Source organism: Aphis gossypii, chromosome 1, assembly GCF_020184175.1.
Source record: "Aphis gossypii isolate Hap1 chromosome 1, ASM2018417v2, whole genome shotgun sequence".
NCBI classification, from domain to species: Eukaryota; Metazoa; Arthropoda; class Insecta; order Hemiptera; family Aphididae; genus Aphis; species Aphis gossypii.
The window spans coordinates 27,929,870-27,947,904 of NC_065530.1; the positions used below are offsets into that span (position 1 = coordinate 27,929,870).

Consider the following 18,035-nt stretch of genomic DNA (forward strand, 5'->3'; position numbering starts at 1 on the left):
CGATTAAACTAGAATTTTCCGAAACGCAATCTATAATGCATTTTATCGGCTGCCGAAACCAGATATCTTAGAATTCACTAGAGCCTACGATGGAATTCTTTCCTTCGCCTGGCTATCGCCAACCCCCCTCCATCACCCATAAGATTCAAACTTGGTCTCGCTTCACTGATCCACCTAAGCGAAAAATAATTGTAATGTAATATAGGTATATAGATATTGTTATACATACAAAATGTATAATTAATCATTTTATTTGAAAAACGATTTTTTCAATAAAAAATAGGTTTACTTTTTGTGTAAAAAATAAATCAAAATAATTATCCAGTTTACGATACTTATATTATTGGGCACTCTTTTTGCTTTGCTCGCCGTGATGCAGGATACGTTACCTGATTATTTTAATGGTCAGCAAAGTTTTATGTCTACTGCCATAAAAGATGTTCATAGTTTAAAGCACTCGTTGCCGTTAACAAAACAGCCTTTTAGCCCAGATCAGAATAAAATACCGCAAAAAAGATATTTAACAAATTTAAATATATTATTGTGTAAAATAACTGATGACTAGAATGTTTAAAGACAATAATCCTTGTTTAGTTAGTTGTCTTATCTTGGTTGCTCATAGTTTATCCTTTAGTACGTTAGAAAATATTTTTTATTACTAATAGTATACGTCAAATATTACAGATAAATTAGATAATGTGGCTATTTAAAAATGTAATTGCCTTCGCAAAATATTTCAAAAACGATTGTGTGGGTTATATAGGGTAGTTAATGACTACAAAGGGAGTTTCTACATTAAACATTTAGTATAATTTTTATTTCTTTTCTAAAATAATTTAACGGTCACATAATGTTTAAATTAGACACTTTATAAGAGTTAGTGATGGGATCATGCTAAGTATAAACTTTTAAATTTTAAATTCCTTGTTAGACTAAAAAAAAATCTTTAACAGAATGTTTTATTGTTGTTCGAAACTCCGAAATATAAGCGAAGGACATCATGGTACGTACTCAAGTTTTAGAATTTCAGTAAGAGATGGGATGAGGTAGATGATAAACACGAGGAACATTACATTTACTAGAACTAGTAAAAAGAGAACTAACAAAAATACTGAAAAATGCTGCTATGTATGAGAGAGGCGTTAAGTGTATTATATAGAAGGGGAACATAATTAAATTGTTCAATTATTAAAATTGGCTACATTTATTACAGAAATGAAATCTCGTTTTTAAGTAGTTAATGCATTTTCGTATTTACTGAGTTGGCATCTTAATTCAACTTACGACGAATATAATTTATTTTCCATAAAAATGTTTAAAGAAAAGAATATAATACGTAAAATTATTTAAATGCATATTGTGTTATTTTTATAATGTGTAATATTGCCAATTTTAATTTTATCTCACTAGTTATGGAATGTGTATGATGTATATATTTACATTCGTAGAATAAATATATGCATACCTATATTATGTTGGTATTATTATTTTCAATATTATCTTATTTTATCATACAATATCTTTAAAAGATTAGAAATATTAAATTGTATATTAATGCCTATATACTAAACGGTACAGAAGTAGATGTCAAGTGATTCAATAACTAATAATTTCTCACATAGGTAGTAAATATAAATAGTTAATAAAATACATTTTTTTAATTTTTATATGGTTAAGTAGAATTAAGAGTTTATTGTTTGGAGATATTTTATAGTGTTCTATATTATTTTATGTATTCTTACAATGTAGTATAGTATTGTAAATAATGATATGTATTATCTACATATATATTTATTATATGAAAATATAATTATATGTACCTAGGCTATACCTAAAATCTTCAATGATGTAATTCATAACCAATAGCCAATGATTTGTGTAAAAGAAAAGTAATGCTAACTAATGGATATTAATTGTATTCAAATTAAATATTTAATTTTAAGTTAAGAGATAACAAAGTTAATAAATCAATAGAAACATTTTTTTTTTTTGGCTCGTATAGTACTTTATAATTATTTAAAAGTAATATAATTTAAATTTTTATTGACTGTTACAATTATTAAGAAAAAATTGTTTTTCTATGTGTTGTGATTCAATAAATTGTTAATACTTGTATATAATTATTTTAATAAATAAATATATGCTAATGTGTTTGCATTTTTTTAGAACTGTGTGCAACAATGTTTGGTGAAGAGTGCAGTGACTCTTGGGTTAGATCCATCATCTCAAAGCTTTTTACATCGGAATCATCATAAGCATCACCGAAATCATGCACATAATCACAATAACAACAATCATCACCACGACAGTAATTCCAGTACTCCAGTTACGCCAGTTAAAACAGAATATAATGTTCCCAGTCCTCCTACAACACCTAATAATTTTAATCATAATAAGGTAAGTCGGACAACAAACATGAAACTAGAAAGTAACACTATTTTATAAATAAAAACATGATTTCGATTTTTGAGAAACAAATATTTTTTAAATACGTCTCAAAAAAAAATCGTGATTTTATGGGTAAATTATTTTCCAATAAGTTTTATTTGTGTTTATTTTAAAATTTGTTTTTTTATAATATTTTTTGTACAGGATTCGTCATCGTTGGATTTAAAACACGATAGCGAAGGAGGAGACAATGATACTTCTGTTGTACATTCGAATTCTGTACAATCCTTTAAAAGACCATCTGGCAATAAAGTATCTACATCGTCACTTAGTCAGAGTGGTCAAAGACGATCAAGTTCAAGGGAACGATTCAGCGATGTAAGATCACAATATATATTTTATGTTATTCATTTTTAATTATAATTAACACTTAATTTATTTTATAGGCGAGTAGCAACTGTAGTTCAGGCAGAGGGTATATTGTAAGTAGTATTTATTATTATAATTATTTTTAATCACGCGATTTTAAAATATATATTTGATATTTTAATATTTTACTCATACATTCTTGGTAAACAGTTTACTTAAAAATATATGATCTGTTTATGATAATTTAATTTATTTAAAAAATTCTTAGAATTTTAGTTAATATTTTAATTTAGTGAGTTGTAATAGATACGTTGTATTATTATTTTTTAAGATAAGATAGTTTAATTTTAAAATATATATTCATTTTAGTAACCGATATAGTACATTTTTAAATAGTATTGGTCTTTTAACAAATTTGCTTTTTTTTTTAGTGTTTATCTCTTTGAATTCTGACTAGGAAATGTTTAGTATCCTAAGGTACGGTCTCCCTGCAATGTTAAGAAAACTGCGTGTAGCGTCAACTACCGGACATGGAAAACGTCTAGACGCAGATTCATGACGCCTGCTGTTCCTTTGTTTGGCGCTACGAGGAAACCGTATCTTAAAAAATAAAACACAGATTTACCTATATTAAATGGAATATTATTCAGTTAAAAATTAATTCGATAATAATTTTTTTTTCTGATGGATATAAACTGAGATTTCAATTTTTTACAAAAAGAAAAAACGGCTACGTTACATGAATGATTTATTGTTAGCATCATTATTTGTAATATTATTTATTTTTTTTCATTCTTAGGATCTTACTAAAATTAGATTACATGTAAGATTTTGTTGATGTCTATCCTTATTAAACTAGTTTTATAAAAATTATTGGTTTTCTAAAAGAATGTGTTTAAAGTTCTTTTTTTTACTAAGGTTTATTGTTGTTTAGATATTTGAAATGATAAATTTCTTAAGAGGTGTTATGTAGTATGAACTATGAAGTACTCGTATGTTCCTGAGGATGTCGTACCTGCATGTGTTGTCTATATCTTATAACATTGCAAATTTGAGCATGGGAGTTCCAATTTTATGTTAGTTTTATTATTAAAGTAAACTAACCTATTATCTCTGTTCTTACGTTGTTTTTTTTTTTTACAATATTTAAATATACGAGTATGTGCATTGTGCATCTTAAAAATGTTCATAACATACAAATTAAGATATTGCGTAAAATTAAGAGCACTAATAATGTTCTTACCTTTAAGTTCGATTTTAGGTTAATTAATTTTAAAATAAATGCTACTACACAAAATTGTAATTGCTAAACGTATATATTCCTGTTTTCTATGGAAAGAGCTATGACATCCTCAAAGATAACTACTGTACACGCTATTGTGCATACACTTCTAAGGTGATAACAAAGTCAGCTAGAATTTCTTGTAAATTTAAGGATAAAGCACTGATAATTTGAACGTTTTTAAGTCTAAGAAGAAGTAAATCATATTTATTTTATTTTAAGTTCTAATTTAGTATATAAAAACTAAAATATTATATGAGAAATATGGAACGTAAATTTAGTAATGCTGTGTGTGTTGGGTGTGTAAGTTTATAAAATATAAATTTGACTCCATTCCTCTATTTTTTGCCTGAAAAATAAACAGCAATATATAATTGTCGAAGCATTTATAGTAAAATACTTTGTGCAAAATTATCATTTTAATGATTTTGAAAACATTTCTTCTTCTATACAACTTACTAAATGCATGTATAAATGATGTAAACTGTAAAGTATCAATTTATTATTATTTTTTATATCGAGGTAATATGTAATATTTTTTTTGTGATCAATACATTTTTTGGTTTTTACTAATTATGTATATTTTTTATATTTCTAGTGTGATAGCGAAGACGAAGGCGATAAGGTAAGATTTCTTTGAATATTATTATTAAATAATTATAATGCTATATAATCTATTAAATTATCCAAGTATTTTTTTTTTAATTTATTCCATCTTAATTATTATTAGTATATTTTAAATGTTATATTTGAACTGTGATGATTTTCAATGTTTTTTTTTAATCATTGAGTAAATCTTAAAAAGAAACTTCGTAAATTCTTTTGTTATAATTGCAAAATAGTATTTATTTAGTAAAACTTTGACGAGGAAATAGTTGATGGTTTATTAAAATTGAAAATTATTAACGGTAATATTTCTCGTAGTCTTATAGATCAAAACATATTAATAATATGAAGTGCGTATTTTGGAAACTTTTAGGTATGCTTATCACATACTCGTATATCAAAAGGATTTTGTTTTTATATAAGAAGTTTTTAAGTATATTTAATAAGTCATTACTTTTATATAGCACAATATTTTGTGGTCTTTAATAATGTGAAAACGTTGGCGAGAGTATTGTGTCAAAATATTAACCTAACCTTTATTTACATTTCTTGAGTTCATTTTGTTCCGTGTAATCTTGATTATCTTGGTAATAAAAACTGTAAAATATTATATTATTTTCTCTCTGTCGCCATTTAGAGGAGAAAAAGAAACGACCGTAAAATCTTGTCGGCCCGGGGCCTTTTTGCCCTGTTCTCCCAATTCGTTTCTGTATCCGTTTAGTTTTTATTTTCGTCGATTTGTTCTCGAGAAAAAAACCCCTCTTTCCCTCTGGGCGCACACACAAAAGTCTGAAAGTTATCTTTAATAGAGGGGGATGAGGTAAAATCTTCGTTGATGTTTTTCCTTCTACAAATAATAATAATGGGCTTTTCGACATCGCTTTACAGTGGTAGCGACATGAATATTTATTAAAAGTTTTAACACTTGCGAGCGCGGGGGCAAAGAAAAATCATCTCATACACCCACAGCACCTCTTTACTCCTCCCCTTATGTATATGTATAAATATTGTATATACACTTTGCTGCTTTTGAATATATTGAATTTTTTATTGCTCATCTCCGTCGCCCGGGCATTTCCAACCCTCGGGGTGGCGGCTACAGTCTAACGACGATTCTCGTCGTCTCTGCAGCAGTATATAGACATCGCGTAAATTTAGTACCTCAGACGCAATCGATGTCATGCACGTTTATCGATAGTAATCTCGAGTCATAATATTATATTATCGTACTCGAAAAAAAGAATGCCTAATGTCCGTCCTGCAGTTATATCATTGTATTTTTCGTTGTATATTCGATGACACCGAAAGCACAGGTCGATATTTTTTAAATAAAAGAAAGGACGAGGAAAGTATATGTGCAGTTTTTATATACATATTACATATACGTATATATATACAGTGCGATTGCTGGTTACTATACTTTTTCTCTCGCGGCAGACGTGCAGGAATTTTCTCCCGTGTTTTTCTCCACTTTCTCGGCGCGTGCATGTGCGCAAGTCCACCAAAGTTTTTACGACCCTTGGGGGAAATACGGATGATGGCGAACGGTGGTAACCAGACGGCGGTGACGGTGGCTGTGTGCGTTCTGACGGCGACGCGTGCGCGTCGTGTCGCGTTTTCCCTTCCCGTCCACCGTCGTCGTCTCGACAACAATACGGCGGGTGGCGTGTTCGGCTGCTACCGTAGCACCAAGCCACGAGTCATGTCAGTAGTCGCTTGGTGAGCTTGGCGCGCGCGCGCCGCTGTGTACGTACGTGTTAACGGTCCGCCAAGTCCGCCGCGGTCGTCGCCGAAATCCGATTCACGCGCACGTGTTCGTATACGTATAGTTCGTTGTTTCCCGCCTATTTACAAAATAATCAAACGACCATCGGTCGGGGGCTGTCGTTACGACCGATCGCACGTTTGATGCGATTTATATTATATTCCGATCGACACGGAAACGCCCGAGACGTATGTAGTCGTTACTGCGGATCGTCGTCCGACACGTATATATACGCGCCCGCCCGTTCACGACCATGCTCTTCTTGAAAGATGCCGCCTTTTGAACGCAATATCTCCGCGACTGCTATGACCGTAGACAGGCCTTGTTGCAACGACCGAACGGTAAACATCGACACATCGGATTTCCGTATTATAATAATATATTATCTATTATTATTCGCGTTTCATGCGTGCCGCAATAGCGTATATTATGAATATTTATAGAATTCGCTAAAATTTCTTCTTGAACGTTCGTACATCAGATCGTGTATGACATTATTTTATGATGTTTAAACCTGTAACCTATTTAGGGGAAACAAGTGTACTCGTGCGAAACAACACTCCGTCGTTGTTAAATTCAAAGCTTTCCCGTCTGTGTTATATGTATTTTATTTTTTTTTTATTTCACTTTAACTGTGTGTATTTTATAACCATTTCAAAGCCTACGTGGCTTTATGTATCTACCTCTCTTCTCTCTCTCTCTCATATTATGTTCGTGAATTCGTGATACATGAATACAGTGCAAGTAGCATACCCCCGGTGGTAGTTTTATTTATGCTATACGCCGCGGTACAAGGTGGTTGGCGACGACGGTAGCAGTGATTCCACATAATGCGCTCTTGGAGTTTTATTGTGAATCAAATTCTCCTGTTTTAGAAATAACGATATTATCTATAGCTACTAGTTAGTGTAGGTGGCAATAACAACTAGTTGGTTCGTTGATTTGTGCCGAGATATCTTTTATTTATTTTTTACTGTTTATCCCATTCGTATTATCGAGAAGAGAAAAGCGTTTTGAAAAAAGTTTAATTTAATCATATTATATTATCGAAGTGGGCCATTTCGATTTCCTCGATAAATAATGATGTTGGGTAATTAGATCATAATACGTATTTATATATAATATATATATATAAATTTAAAACGAATAAACGTCAAAGTAGCATACCTAGTTTTGAAATATTAATTAATCGCATATAAATATTAGATATATATTTCACCATGAATAATAAGCATATTATATTCTTTGTCTAGGAAAATAATCTAAGGTTTTAATCAATATAATAAGTAATATAATATTTGTACGCGTTTAGAAGTTATTGTAACTAATTTTTCATTATCTATATTACCTATGACCTTGTTTAACGCGTATTTATGTTCACAAGATATTATCTGTAAATTAAAAAAAAAAGTGGGAAATATTAAAATATATTTTATACGTTAAATAAACTGTTACTTCGGATGTTAGTTAATAAAATATGCTCGGTCATCACAGCATGTCGATATTATTTGTGTTGAGTGTAGCACTTGACGTTTTTACTTTATTTCGTGCACAATTTTAAAATATAAATATCTACGTGAATAGTTCGTCAGTGACGGACCTTGAAATAAAATATTTAAAACATTTGTATTATTATTTTATTACTCGTGTAAGAATACTATTTTTATTTTTATTTTTTATCGCTATTCAAGTATAATAATTATGTGTGTACGGTAAAATACAAAAAGATTTTAAAAACAAATATATTATTTAATTTTACTTTGCAATTAAATATTACGCTTATTATACGTCGTTATAATGGACGGAATTTGTTATACGTGTCAGAGGAGAAACATTAATTTGATAAAAACTATTGCAGAAATAATTATTTATAGCTTAATCACACCAAGGGTCAAGTTTTATTTTTATGTGTTTTGATAAAATTCAAATTTATTAAATGATCTGTTGCGAAGTAGGTTTGGATGTATTTGTGCCCAAATTGGAGTAGTTTAATAATAATTTAAATTAGTTATCGTTAAATGTTAACTATCAAATATTAAATAGTTTTATACTATCCAACAAATGCTAATCTCTAAAAATGACATCGTTCTAATGTCATTGAATTTGAATAGTCGTACTACTTTTCAATATGGTTTACGATCATTGCAGTGAATCGTTAACTCGACTACCACACAAAGCTTATATGTTTTTTTTAAGACCGTGATCGTAAAACTCGGAAGTTATTAAAAATATAGTTGCTTAAATTATGGCTTTTTGAAAATATCATAATAATAATGATAATAACATTTTATTGAGCACTGAAAACATACTAGACGAAATTATATAATTTTTGTTTTATTATTATTGTTTCAGGGTTCAGATAATTCTGATCTCTTCAGGACCAGTCTAGTTTCCAGGAAAGGTAAGCCGTTTTTAAAATGTTTTAATAATGTTTATTTTATTAAACTTTTCGTTATTACAACTTTTAAGTTGTATGCTATTATATTTTCTTCCTGGTGTCGTGTAATTACTTATTATTTATTGTATAATGTTGAACTTAAGTTAAAATTACATCCTTATCTAATTTGTATTCATAAATAAATTTATTAAATTGAAAGTATTCCTTTTGAATAATAATAATAATAGGTATTTATAATACATTTATTAATAATTTTGGGTTACTTAAATTTATTTATTTAAATATTATGTTAATAATTCATTTTTAAATAATTAACTTTTTAGATGAATTACCTGGAAGAATTTCTTCTGAACCTACCCAGAATTTGCCTGCTACGGTCTCTAAAGAACCTATATCATTAACACCACCAGGTCGACAACCTACTCCCCCATTAGTTAATGGCATAGAGCTTGATAATCATTCGACGCCTGAAACAACCACAGCATCTACGACTCATATTAGGCCCTCACAAAATCCTATGTTACCTCCTCCTTCAACAACTCCTCGGGCTCTACAGGTGTCTCAACCAAAATGTCCATCTCCCACGATACCTCCAGCATCCACACCCCCTACAACACCTAAACTTCAAAGTACACATGTTAATGGACATGAACCTTCAACGACTCCTGCAACAGTTACGTCGAGGTATTCCCCTGTAAGTAAAATTTTCATACATTTTAAATTTTATTTATAAAATATGAGTTTAAATTTATATAGATATATTTATATTAATTATAATTGTGCTGATGTTTCTTAATGCATATCTTTCCTGGTTATATATATATAAGGTTAAAACTTTATTTATATTACTGTTGGTTATAACTTTTTTATTTAACTTGATTTATTTTCCTGATCCAATATCTAATTGTTAATGTTCATTATCGCGATCAATAATTAATAACATTTAGAAGTTTAGAATACTCTTTTCAGTGTTCACATATCAACATATCCATCCTACAACTTGGATTTTAATTGACAAAATGCTTCAAAAATCGAGTAATGATAAAGTTAAAAATAAAAATAGCATTAAACGAAATTTGTGAACAAAATAATAGTTAATAATAATAAATCTAATAAAATAGTAAAATCAAGGTATTGAGTCGAAGATTTGTTGTTAATGACGAACTGATTAATACCTATCTAATTACTATTGAAGTATAACACAGCAGTGTTAGGGAAATAAATTAGAAATTATGATCAATAGTAATATAATATAGGTTGAATCTATTTTACTTTATTTTTTTAAACTTATCATATTTTTGTTCGGACTTTTAATCTCAAGGTCATCGAAGCATATTTCAGTAAATTGTGAATTTGGATATTTAAAACAGATTTTACAATGGTATAATAATTAGTACCTTCAACTCAGTACTTATTACTTTATTATTAATATATTTTCACCTATAACAAAAATTTAATTCATCATCATCAACTATATAAAATAATCATTATGAAATTATCATATTAAGATTAGCTTCATATTTCATCAAATATTGTTACTTATTCTATACGTATGCCTACCTGCTTCAATGAATTGCGTGTATAAATAAAATCATTTTGATCTGTATTTTATTTCATCAACCACATAAACAAATAGTTATAGACTATAGTATTTAAACTGAAGACTATTATGTATTCCATACACTCGTTTCAAGTTTCTCTTTATAGTTTATACCATTATTGGCAAAGGTTTTTTTATTATTATTATATTATTATCGCGGGGCATTTATATAGCACTCTCCCCGGTACACTACCCGGATTACCATGGAAACGAGTTCATCTTAAAACTATCGTATTTATCATCACATCAGTATTCTCTGTAAGAAATAAACCAGCTTTAAGCTGCCTGATATCGCACTTGTTTCTATAAAAAAAAACATGTAGATATACACTCAAGAATCATTGTCATGTTTCGCACGTGCATTATAATTATCATTATAGTGACTTATAAATAAATAAAATAAGTGATTGCCTTATAAGAGATGTTACTGAACAGAAGCTAATAATACATTTTTGTTAATTACTACTTGTTATTCACTATAAAAATATACATTTATAGAATATGTTATTTTAATATTAATACCTTCTTACATTTTGTTATTGATACATAGTAAATATATAAATATCTTGCTAAATGTGCGTTCATTCTTTATTTTATTACAGTAATATTTCATTCATTACGTTTAGTTGAATATGATTAATATTAGTGTGTGGGGTATTTTATGCACTAAATACTAATGTTCTTTTCATAGCGTAAAACTGAGAAAATAACTTCTCGATTTAAATTTAAATTTTAACTATATATTTTTATTTTTATATTCTACTAAAATAATGGTTTTAATATTCTTTAGGTACCATCTTCAGGACTTAATAGTCCTCGGAATTTTTCAACGAATCCGGTACCACCTACGAGTGCACCGCCATACCAAACACCACCTCAAGCATGTCCATTGTCTTTGAGCATTACAAATTCTTATATTACTCCTTCAACATCTCAACATCCAGTTTTATCCCACGCTGCATCGAATTACATCCCAAAATCCCAAAATCAAACTCCTTCTCCTCACCAACATAGTTCTCCTTATATGCAAAAACCAAACATGATATACCATCCACCACACGGTGCCCCTTATCCCTCACCTAATTTTCATCCTAGTCCATATAAATCTACTCCATCTTTATTGGCTACAGTGTCTAGTGCATATATGCCATATTCTACCCAATCATCCACAGTGACTGTATCTGCTTCTTCTACGATTCCTAGCACGTCCAGCAGTCCGTTAACAACGGCAACGCCAGTAAACAATTTTAGCTCCCCATACCAACCTCCTGTCCATCAACAACATTATCCACCGTTGTATGCTCCATACAGAAGTACACCATATATGCCATCTGCGCTATCAAATGCAGCCGTAAGTATTATTTTAGTTAACAAATACAGCAGAACCTCGATTATCCGGGGTAATGATGGTGAAGGGATCACGCGTATAAATGAAAACAACCGTTAATTGAGACTATTTATTTAACTGTGTGTGTGTGTGTGTGTGTGTGTGTGTGTGTGTGTGTGTGTACATTGTCTTGTTATATAAAGTTATACCTACCAAAGCTTAAAATATGGAAGAATTATTATGTTCTTAACCTACGTACAATATAATATTATGCACTGCTTACGTGTCTATTTCTTTACTTTTGGTACATATACATTTTCAGAAGAGGGGGCACGGTCAATCGAGGTTCTTCTGTAAAACAACTTTGTATTCTTAGCAAAGCATTACATGTATTGATTTTAAAATAATGTGTATTTTTTGTTTATATATTTATGATAAGTTGTACAAGAAATGCATGAGTTTTAAACTTTGAGGGTGGTTTTGGATAATAAATTTAGTTTGTATTATGGACAAATCACAATTAAAAATATCTAGCATTTTTTTTAAATGAACGGGAAAAAATTAAGCAATTTTTTTACACGAATTCAATTTTTGACAATATCAATTTTTTTCTTTGTACATGTAACTCGAGATTAAATAACTGTAGATACTAGAAATTTTCTTCAAATTATTATATTTGTACACATACTCAAATCCATTATATTTTCCACAAACTTAATTCAATCTATTGTATTAATACTAATAGTAAAATTAATTATTTTACCTAATGGCAATATCAAAAAACATAACATGAAATATACTTAGGATATAGACTGACAGATGGTCGGTCTCCGTTCAGAATCGTTTTTCGTATTCAACGATTTATCATTGAATTCTAATTTAACACATCCATCACAATAACTCACTTGACACCTACTCTACAGCAAAGCGGGTATCCACTTACTCGTCTTTTTTATGTAAGGGGTTAGGTTAGTTAGTAATTATGTTTTCCTTTTAGATGTTTAACTATTTACAAATTAATTAAAAAAAATTACATAATATTGGTAAAAAGTTAAAAATGAAGTTGTTAATCCTTCGTTTGATGAAAACAAAATTCCTAGTTTTTTTTTTAGTGTACTACAGACTACAGTTACTATTATTTATATTATTACCTATGTACAAAAACACATGTCAATGGTTATTGCCAAATTTAATTTTTATTACAATCTGATCCAAAAATTTTAATTATTTTAATTTACTTATAACCTCTATTTACTTAAACTTGAAATATACCTACCTAGAAAAAACTGGTGTAACCAAATCGCGGTATTAACTTTAAAATTGATAAATAAAAATTAATAATTATATTTATAAGAAATACAGAACAATTTGTTAAAAACTAAGGAATTTATTATTTAATCATTATCCATTAATCAATCATCAATTATTATATGACTCATTAGAAAAACGGGAGACAGTTAACTTATTTCTAACTTAAAGCTTAAATGAGTCTTTAATTGTCTTATTTAATTTGTAATCTATGCCATATGTAGTTAGTTGGTATGTATATAAAATCGAATATTTAATATTATAAAATATAATAAATAATAATTTAATTGTATTGAACTTTATCTAACCATGCAGCAACATCGGTATACCATATTATTTCAGTCACAATTATTTTAAATAATTATTATCTTTTAAAAAAATTGCCTATATATTAGTACATCACATAAAATTACTTTCAGGTTATTCATTTTAGAGTATACTAGTAATTTCCTATTAAAATAACTTAGAAATTGTTAGCAAAATAATTTACTCCAAATACTCAAATTATGATGTTGATAATATGTAATTCTTGAAAAATATTATTTTAAATAGGTATGCCATAAAAATAATCAAAATTCAACGCGATAAATTGAAAATAATATTTAAATTTATGTTTTACCTAAATTCTTTACTTAACTTTTTTTTTTAATATTACTAATTAATAACGTTTATTTACCATACATTTAACTGTTATTTGAAAATGCATTGACCATAGTTTTGATTATGGTTAGATAGACCATCGTTTTGCTGTTAAAACTTAACGGCATCATTAATATTAATAGAGTTTCAACGGAGCAGAAAACGGGCTTGTAATTAGGAAACCGAGGGAAACGTTGTACGGAATTTGTTCGCTTCACTCTTTTCTCTCCCACTTTATCTCTTTCCCTACTCTCTTTACCTTGGGTACGGATGTTAATTTTTCCATTCGGCTGCTCCGACGAGAAGTCTAGAGAAGGTTAATGATAAAACTACATGATGGCGGCGGTAGTGGTACCTCCTTAATTACTACAACAGAATCCACCCCTACCTTGTACATAAAGCTCACCGCTTATCGACTTTTGCTCAGCCCGATATAAACTTTTTGGTTTCCACGAACTTACAATTTTAATTTCCCCTCGTTAAACACTTAAAAACTCCTTCGTTTAATCGTGTATGTACAAACAAACCTTTTAACTTAATATTTAATTATTTATTATTATTTTTTTTAATTTGTCATCTTATCCCAAAATTCCAAATACCTAGTATTTATTTTACGATGCTTCAAAACATTGTATTATTAAAGTTATTATTATTTTTTACTGATCAGTTATTTCTTTAAGTGATGATTGATAAAAACAATCTTATTAAAATATTAAGTTATAATATATGTAACATAAGTTACACTTATAACATTTTATAGTATATTTTAGTTTTGTCACTTCAATTATTTTCCAGCATTTATTTGTCAACAGATAAAAAAATTAAAATAAAGTATATTATTATGATTATATTAAGTATTAACTATTTTAACTTAAAAGTCTTGTTTTATTGAGTTGTACGTAAATATATCTAATCTAATTATTTTCTTTACAAACCCATTACATATTATTTGAAATTATCGGCTATTGATTATTATATAGAATAAATTAATAACTACAAATTTCGTAAAAAAATTTGCATTTCATTTATTTTATTTTTATTTCAAAACAGACTTAGCCTCAAAATAAAACAAATTGATAACAATAAAGTAGATACGATCATAATATTATTAATTTGAATAAGAAAGCTAAATCATTTAACTTAAGTTACAAGAAAACTTAGTACTTTAAAAGCTTATAAAACAAAAATTTTAACTTAATTAATAATATATAAATCGAAAAAAAATTCACCTGCCTGTAAATAGCACAACAAAAGACAAAATTTATTTTTATAAAACACCAATATAAATATTTTGTAAAAATACAAGTCTGCATTTATAATTTTTTAATTATAATAGTTCAATAAAACTTTTCAAAAATTGTTTTGTCATTTCATGTTATGTTTTTTGCTCCCAATTATTATATATTTATTATATTTTATATTTAATTTATATATTTATTTTATAAATTGTGCATATTTTTGCCCAAAGAAACCACCTAGATCTAATTTTCTACCAGGATTGTTAATGGTTAAACATTTTTTTATTCTCTACATGGTTTTCCCCGACATCATTGTTAAACATTGTTACATTTAGTGAAGCTTAGAATCTAAATCAGTAATTTTCCTTTTTTTATTATTTACTATAAGTCACTACTACAATGGTGGTGAAATTATGGAAATTATGAGTGGGGCACTAGGGCTGTTTAACGTTTTGTATGAAATCAAAGTACTTATTTATAGTAAAAGAAAAAAAATAGATTAATATTTTACTCTTAATGTATTTATTATTAATAATAATTTCAATAATACTATTATTTATATAGAGATTAAGTCGAACTTCTCCCATGTCTGTGATATCAACAAAATCAAGTGCTGTGTCAGCACCTCCCCTTGTTGCACCAACAGTTGCTGCGTCTTCTACTTCTACTACTACTACTACGTCAATTTTAAGTGGACATCCAGTGCTAGGTAGAGGACAGTCACCACGAGGACCAAGTCCAAACAGAGAACGTGATAGTTATATGTAAATTTAAAATATTGAAAAATATATTTTATTCAAGTAACATGTATTAATTCCATTTTGTTAACAGTTTAAATCGAAGTAATGGTCCTCAATTAAATTCTCCTTCGTCATTCAATGCTTCATCATTAGCATTACCTCCTGCCAATACTCCAACATTAGCACCTACTGTTTCGTCTTCAACACCTTCTAGTCTTGTGTATAATAAAACACCATTATGGGGTCCAATGGGGTAAGTACACAAACTTATTACTGAGGCATATATTATTTGCTATAAAATAATATAAAATTGTTTTTTTATTTTTTAGAAATAACAGTATTGCAACATCTACAATGGCAAATATTACACGACAACACCCATCATCGTATCCTCCTCCATTATTTTCTTCACCAGTAGCTACTGCTACATCGCAGTCTTCTTCATTGCCATCAGCACCACCTGCTCATAATCCCTTTTCCGCTGAATCTTTATTTCAATCAAGTAAGTTATAGTAGATAACATAAATTGTATTTAAAATTCTAAAATTGTTTTAATTTAGATCAAGCTGACATGTTAAGGAGAGAACTAGACTCAAGGTTTTTAGCATCATCGCAAGAAAGAACTTTGGCTGTTGGTCCACCGTACTTACGGACAGAAATGCACCATCATCAACATCAACATACACATGTTCACCAACATACTGCTACACCTCTAATCCCTGCTGTTGCTGCAACTGCTACAACTATACCAAATGCTTCAACAATACCACCTGCACCAACTTCGGCATTATATCCTCCTCCACTGGTTAGCATATATTAAACTAATATATATTAATGTATAATATAATTATAATTAATTTATATGCATATTTGCTTATAGTTTAAAGATATACCCAAACTGGGAGGAGTTGATTCACCATTTTATAGGCAGAATTTATTATCTGGTAGCTATCCAGGATTTACACCAGGCCTGTTGCATTCTTCAATGGGTCACACACCATTTACACCACCAAATCATATGCCAACATTTACACCAAAAGTAATTATACATTTGAATCTAATTTCACATAACGTTTATAATATTTATTTAGTATTAACAATTTGCCCTTAGATTAATAAAATAAAATAAAATTTTGGGGTCTCACCAAAAAGTCTTGCTCCTTAAAGATCCTGTACTAATTACTAAATTTATATAATCTTATAATCAATATTTATTTATTTTATAGCAGTTGACCGATACATCTAAACCAACAAAGTCAAGTGTAAGTGAATAAATATACTACCTTTTGAATCTGACTTAAAATTAATTTTTATGATTATATTTAAATTTGTAGAAACCTGGAAAATGGAATGCAATGCATGTGCGATTGGCCTGGGAAATTTATCATTATCAACAGAAACAACAAGTTGCAGAAACCAAAAATATTGCAAACAATCCGGTGCCAAAGACTGAATTATTAAGGCCACCCACACATTTATTTCCACCTAGCCGTCCACCACATGATCTCTCTCCGTTTACAACGCCTCATCATCATCATCCAGGATTGCCTCCTGGCTATCCACCTATGGGTAATTAATATCTATATTGTCCATAAATGTATTTTAATATTAATATATTTTATATATTAGGTCCTGCAGCAATGTTTACGAGATACCCGGCTGGATTTCCACCAATATCCTCATTCCCTCCTAATCCCATGAATGATCCATGGGCTAGGTTACAGCCTTCTCGTGGACTACCTACACAAAATTCACCATATGGTCCTTCTGGAGGTTGGCCAATAAAACCAGATCCTGTAGAAACAGAACGTGTTGAACAACAACAACGAGAACGTGAAAGAGAACGAGAGCGAGAGCGTGAGCGCGAAAGAGAACGCGAGAAAGAAAGAGAAAGAGGTCGAGAACGAGAAAGAGTGAAACGCGAAGAAAAGAGAAGACATATGATTCAGCAGCAGCAGCAGTTGCAGCATCAACAACAGCAACAGCAGCAGCATCAACAACAGCAGCATCAACATCAACAACAACTTCAACATCAACAGCAACAGCAACATTTACAACATCAACATCAGCAACAACAGCAACAAGTAGCTAAGATGAGAGAACGATCACCCTTAAAAGATCCCAATTTAATGTCCAAAGAAGAAGATTTAAATAATATGATGTTGGGTCGTATTCCACCACCATCTCATTACCTACCTCCGCCACCAAGGCATCCTCCAAGAGCTACACATCTACCAACACATCATTTTTCACCCTGGGATCAATATAGGTATGTACAATTATATCTTAATCAATTAAATATTTAAAACAATACACAATAATAGTAAATAATAAATAACAATAACAATAATACATTTTGGTTTTATGTATTTTTC

The 18,035-nt window shown here is 29.3% G+C and overlaps 1 protein-coding gene across 1 annotated transcript in view; it reads left to right on the forward strand.

The window, feature by feature from the left end:
- Positions 1 to 18,035, forward strand: part of LOC114121627 (autism susceptibility gene 2 protein-like) — a 37,968-nt gene that overhangs the window by 11,925 nt on the left and 8,008 nt on the right. Inside the window, 15 exon segments of the mRNA XM_027984037.2 lie at positions 2,167 to 2,397; positions 2,593 to 2,766; positions 2,835 to 2,870; positions 4,638 to 4,664; positions 8,763 to 8,811; positions 9,132 to 9,502; positions 11,199 to 11,759; positions 15,485 to 15,684; positions 15,752 to 15,913; positions 15,990 to 16,162; positions 16,221 to 16,465; positions 16,541 to 16,699; positions 16,887 to 16,922; positions 16,995 to 17,229; positions 17,290 to 17,929. Of these exon segments, the coding sequence (XP_027839838.2) occupies positions 2,167 to 2,397; positions 2,593 to 2,766; positions 2,835 to 2,870; positions 4,638 to 4,664; positions 8,763 to 8,811; positions 9,132 to 9,502; positions 11,199 to 11,759; positions 15,485 to 15,684; positions 15,752 to 15,913; positions 15,990 to 16,162; positions 16,221 to 16,465; positions 16,541 to 16,699; positions 16,887 to 16,922; positions 16,995 to 17,229; positions 17,290 to 17,929 (3,299 nt within the window).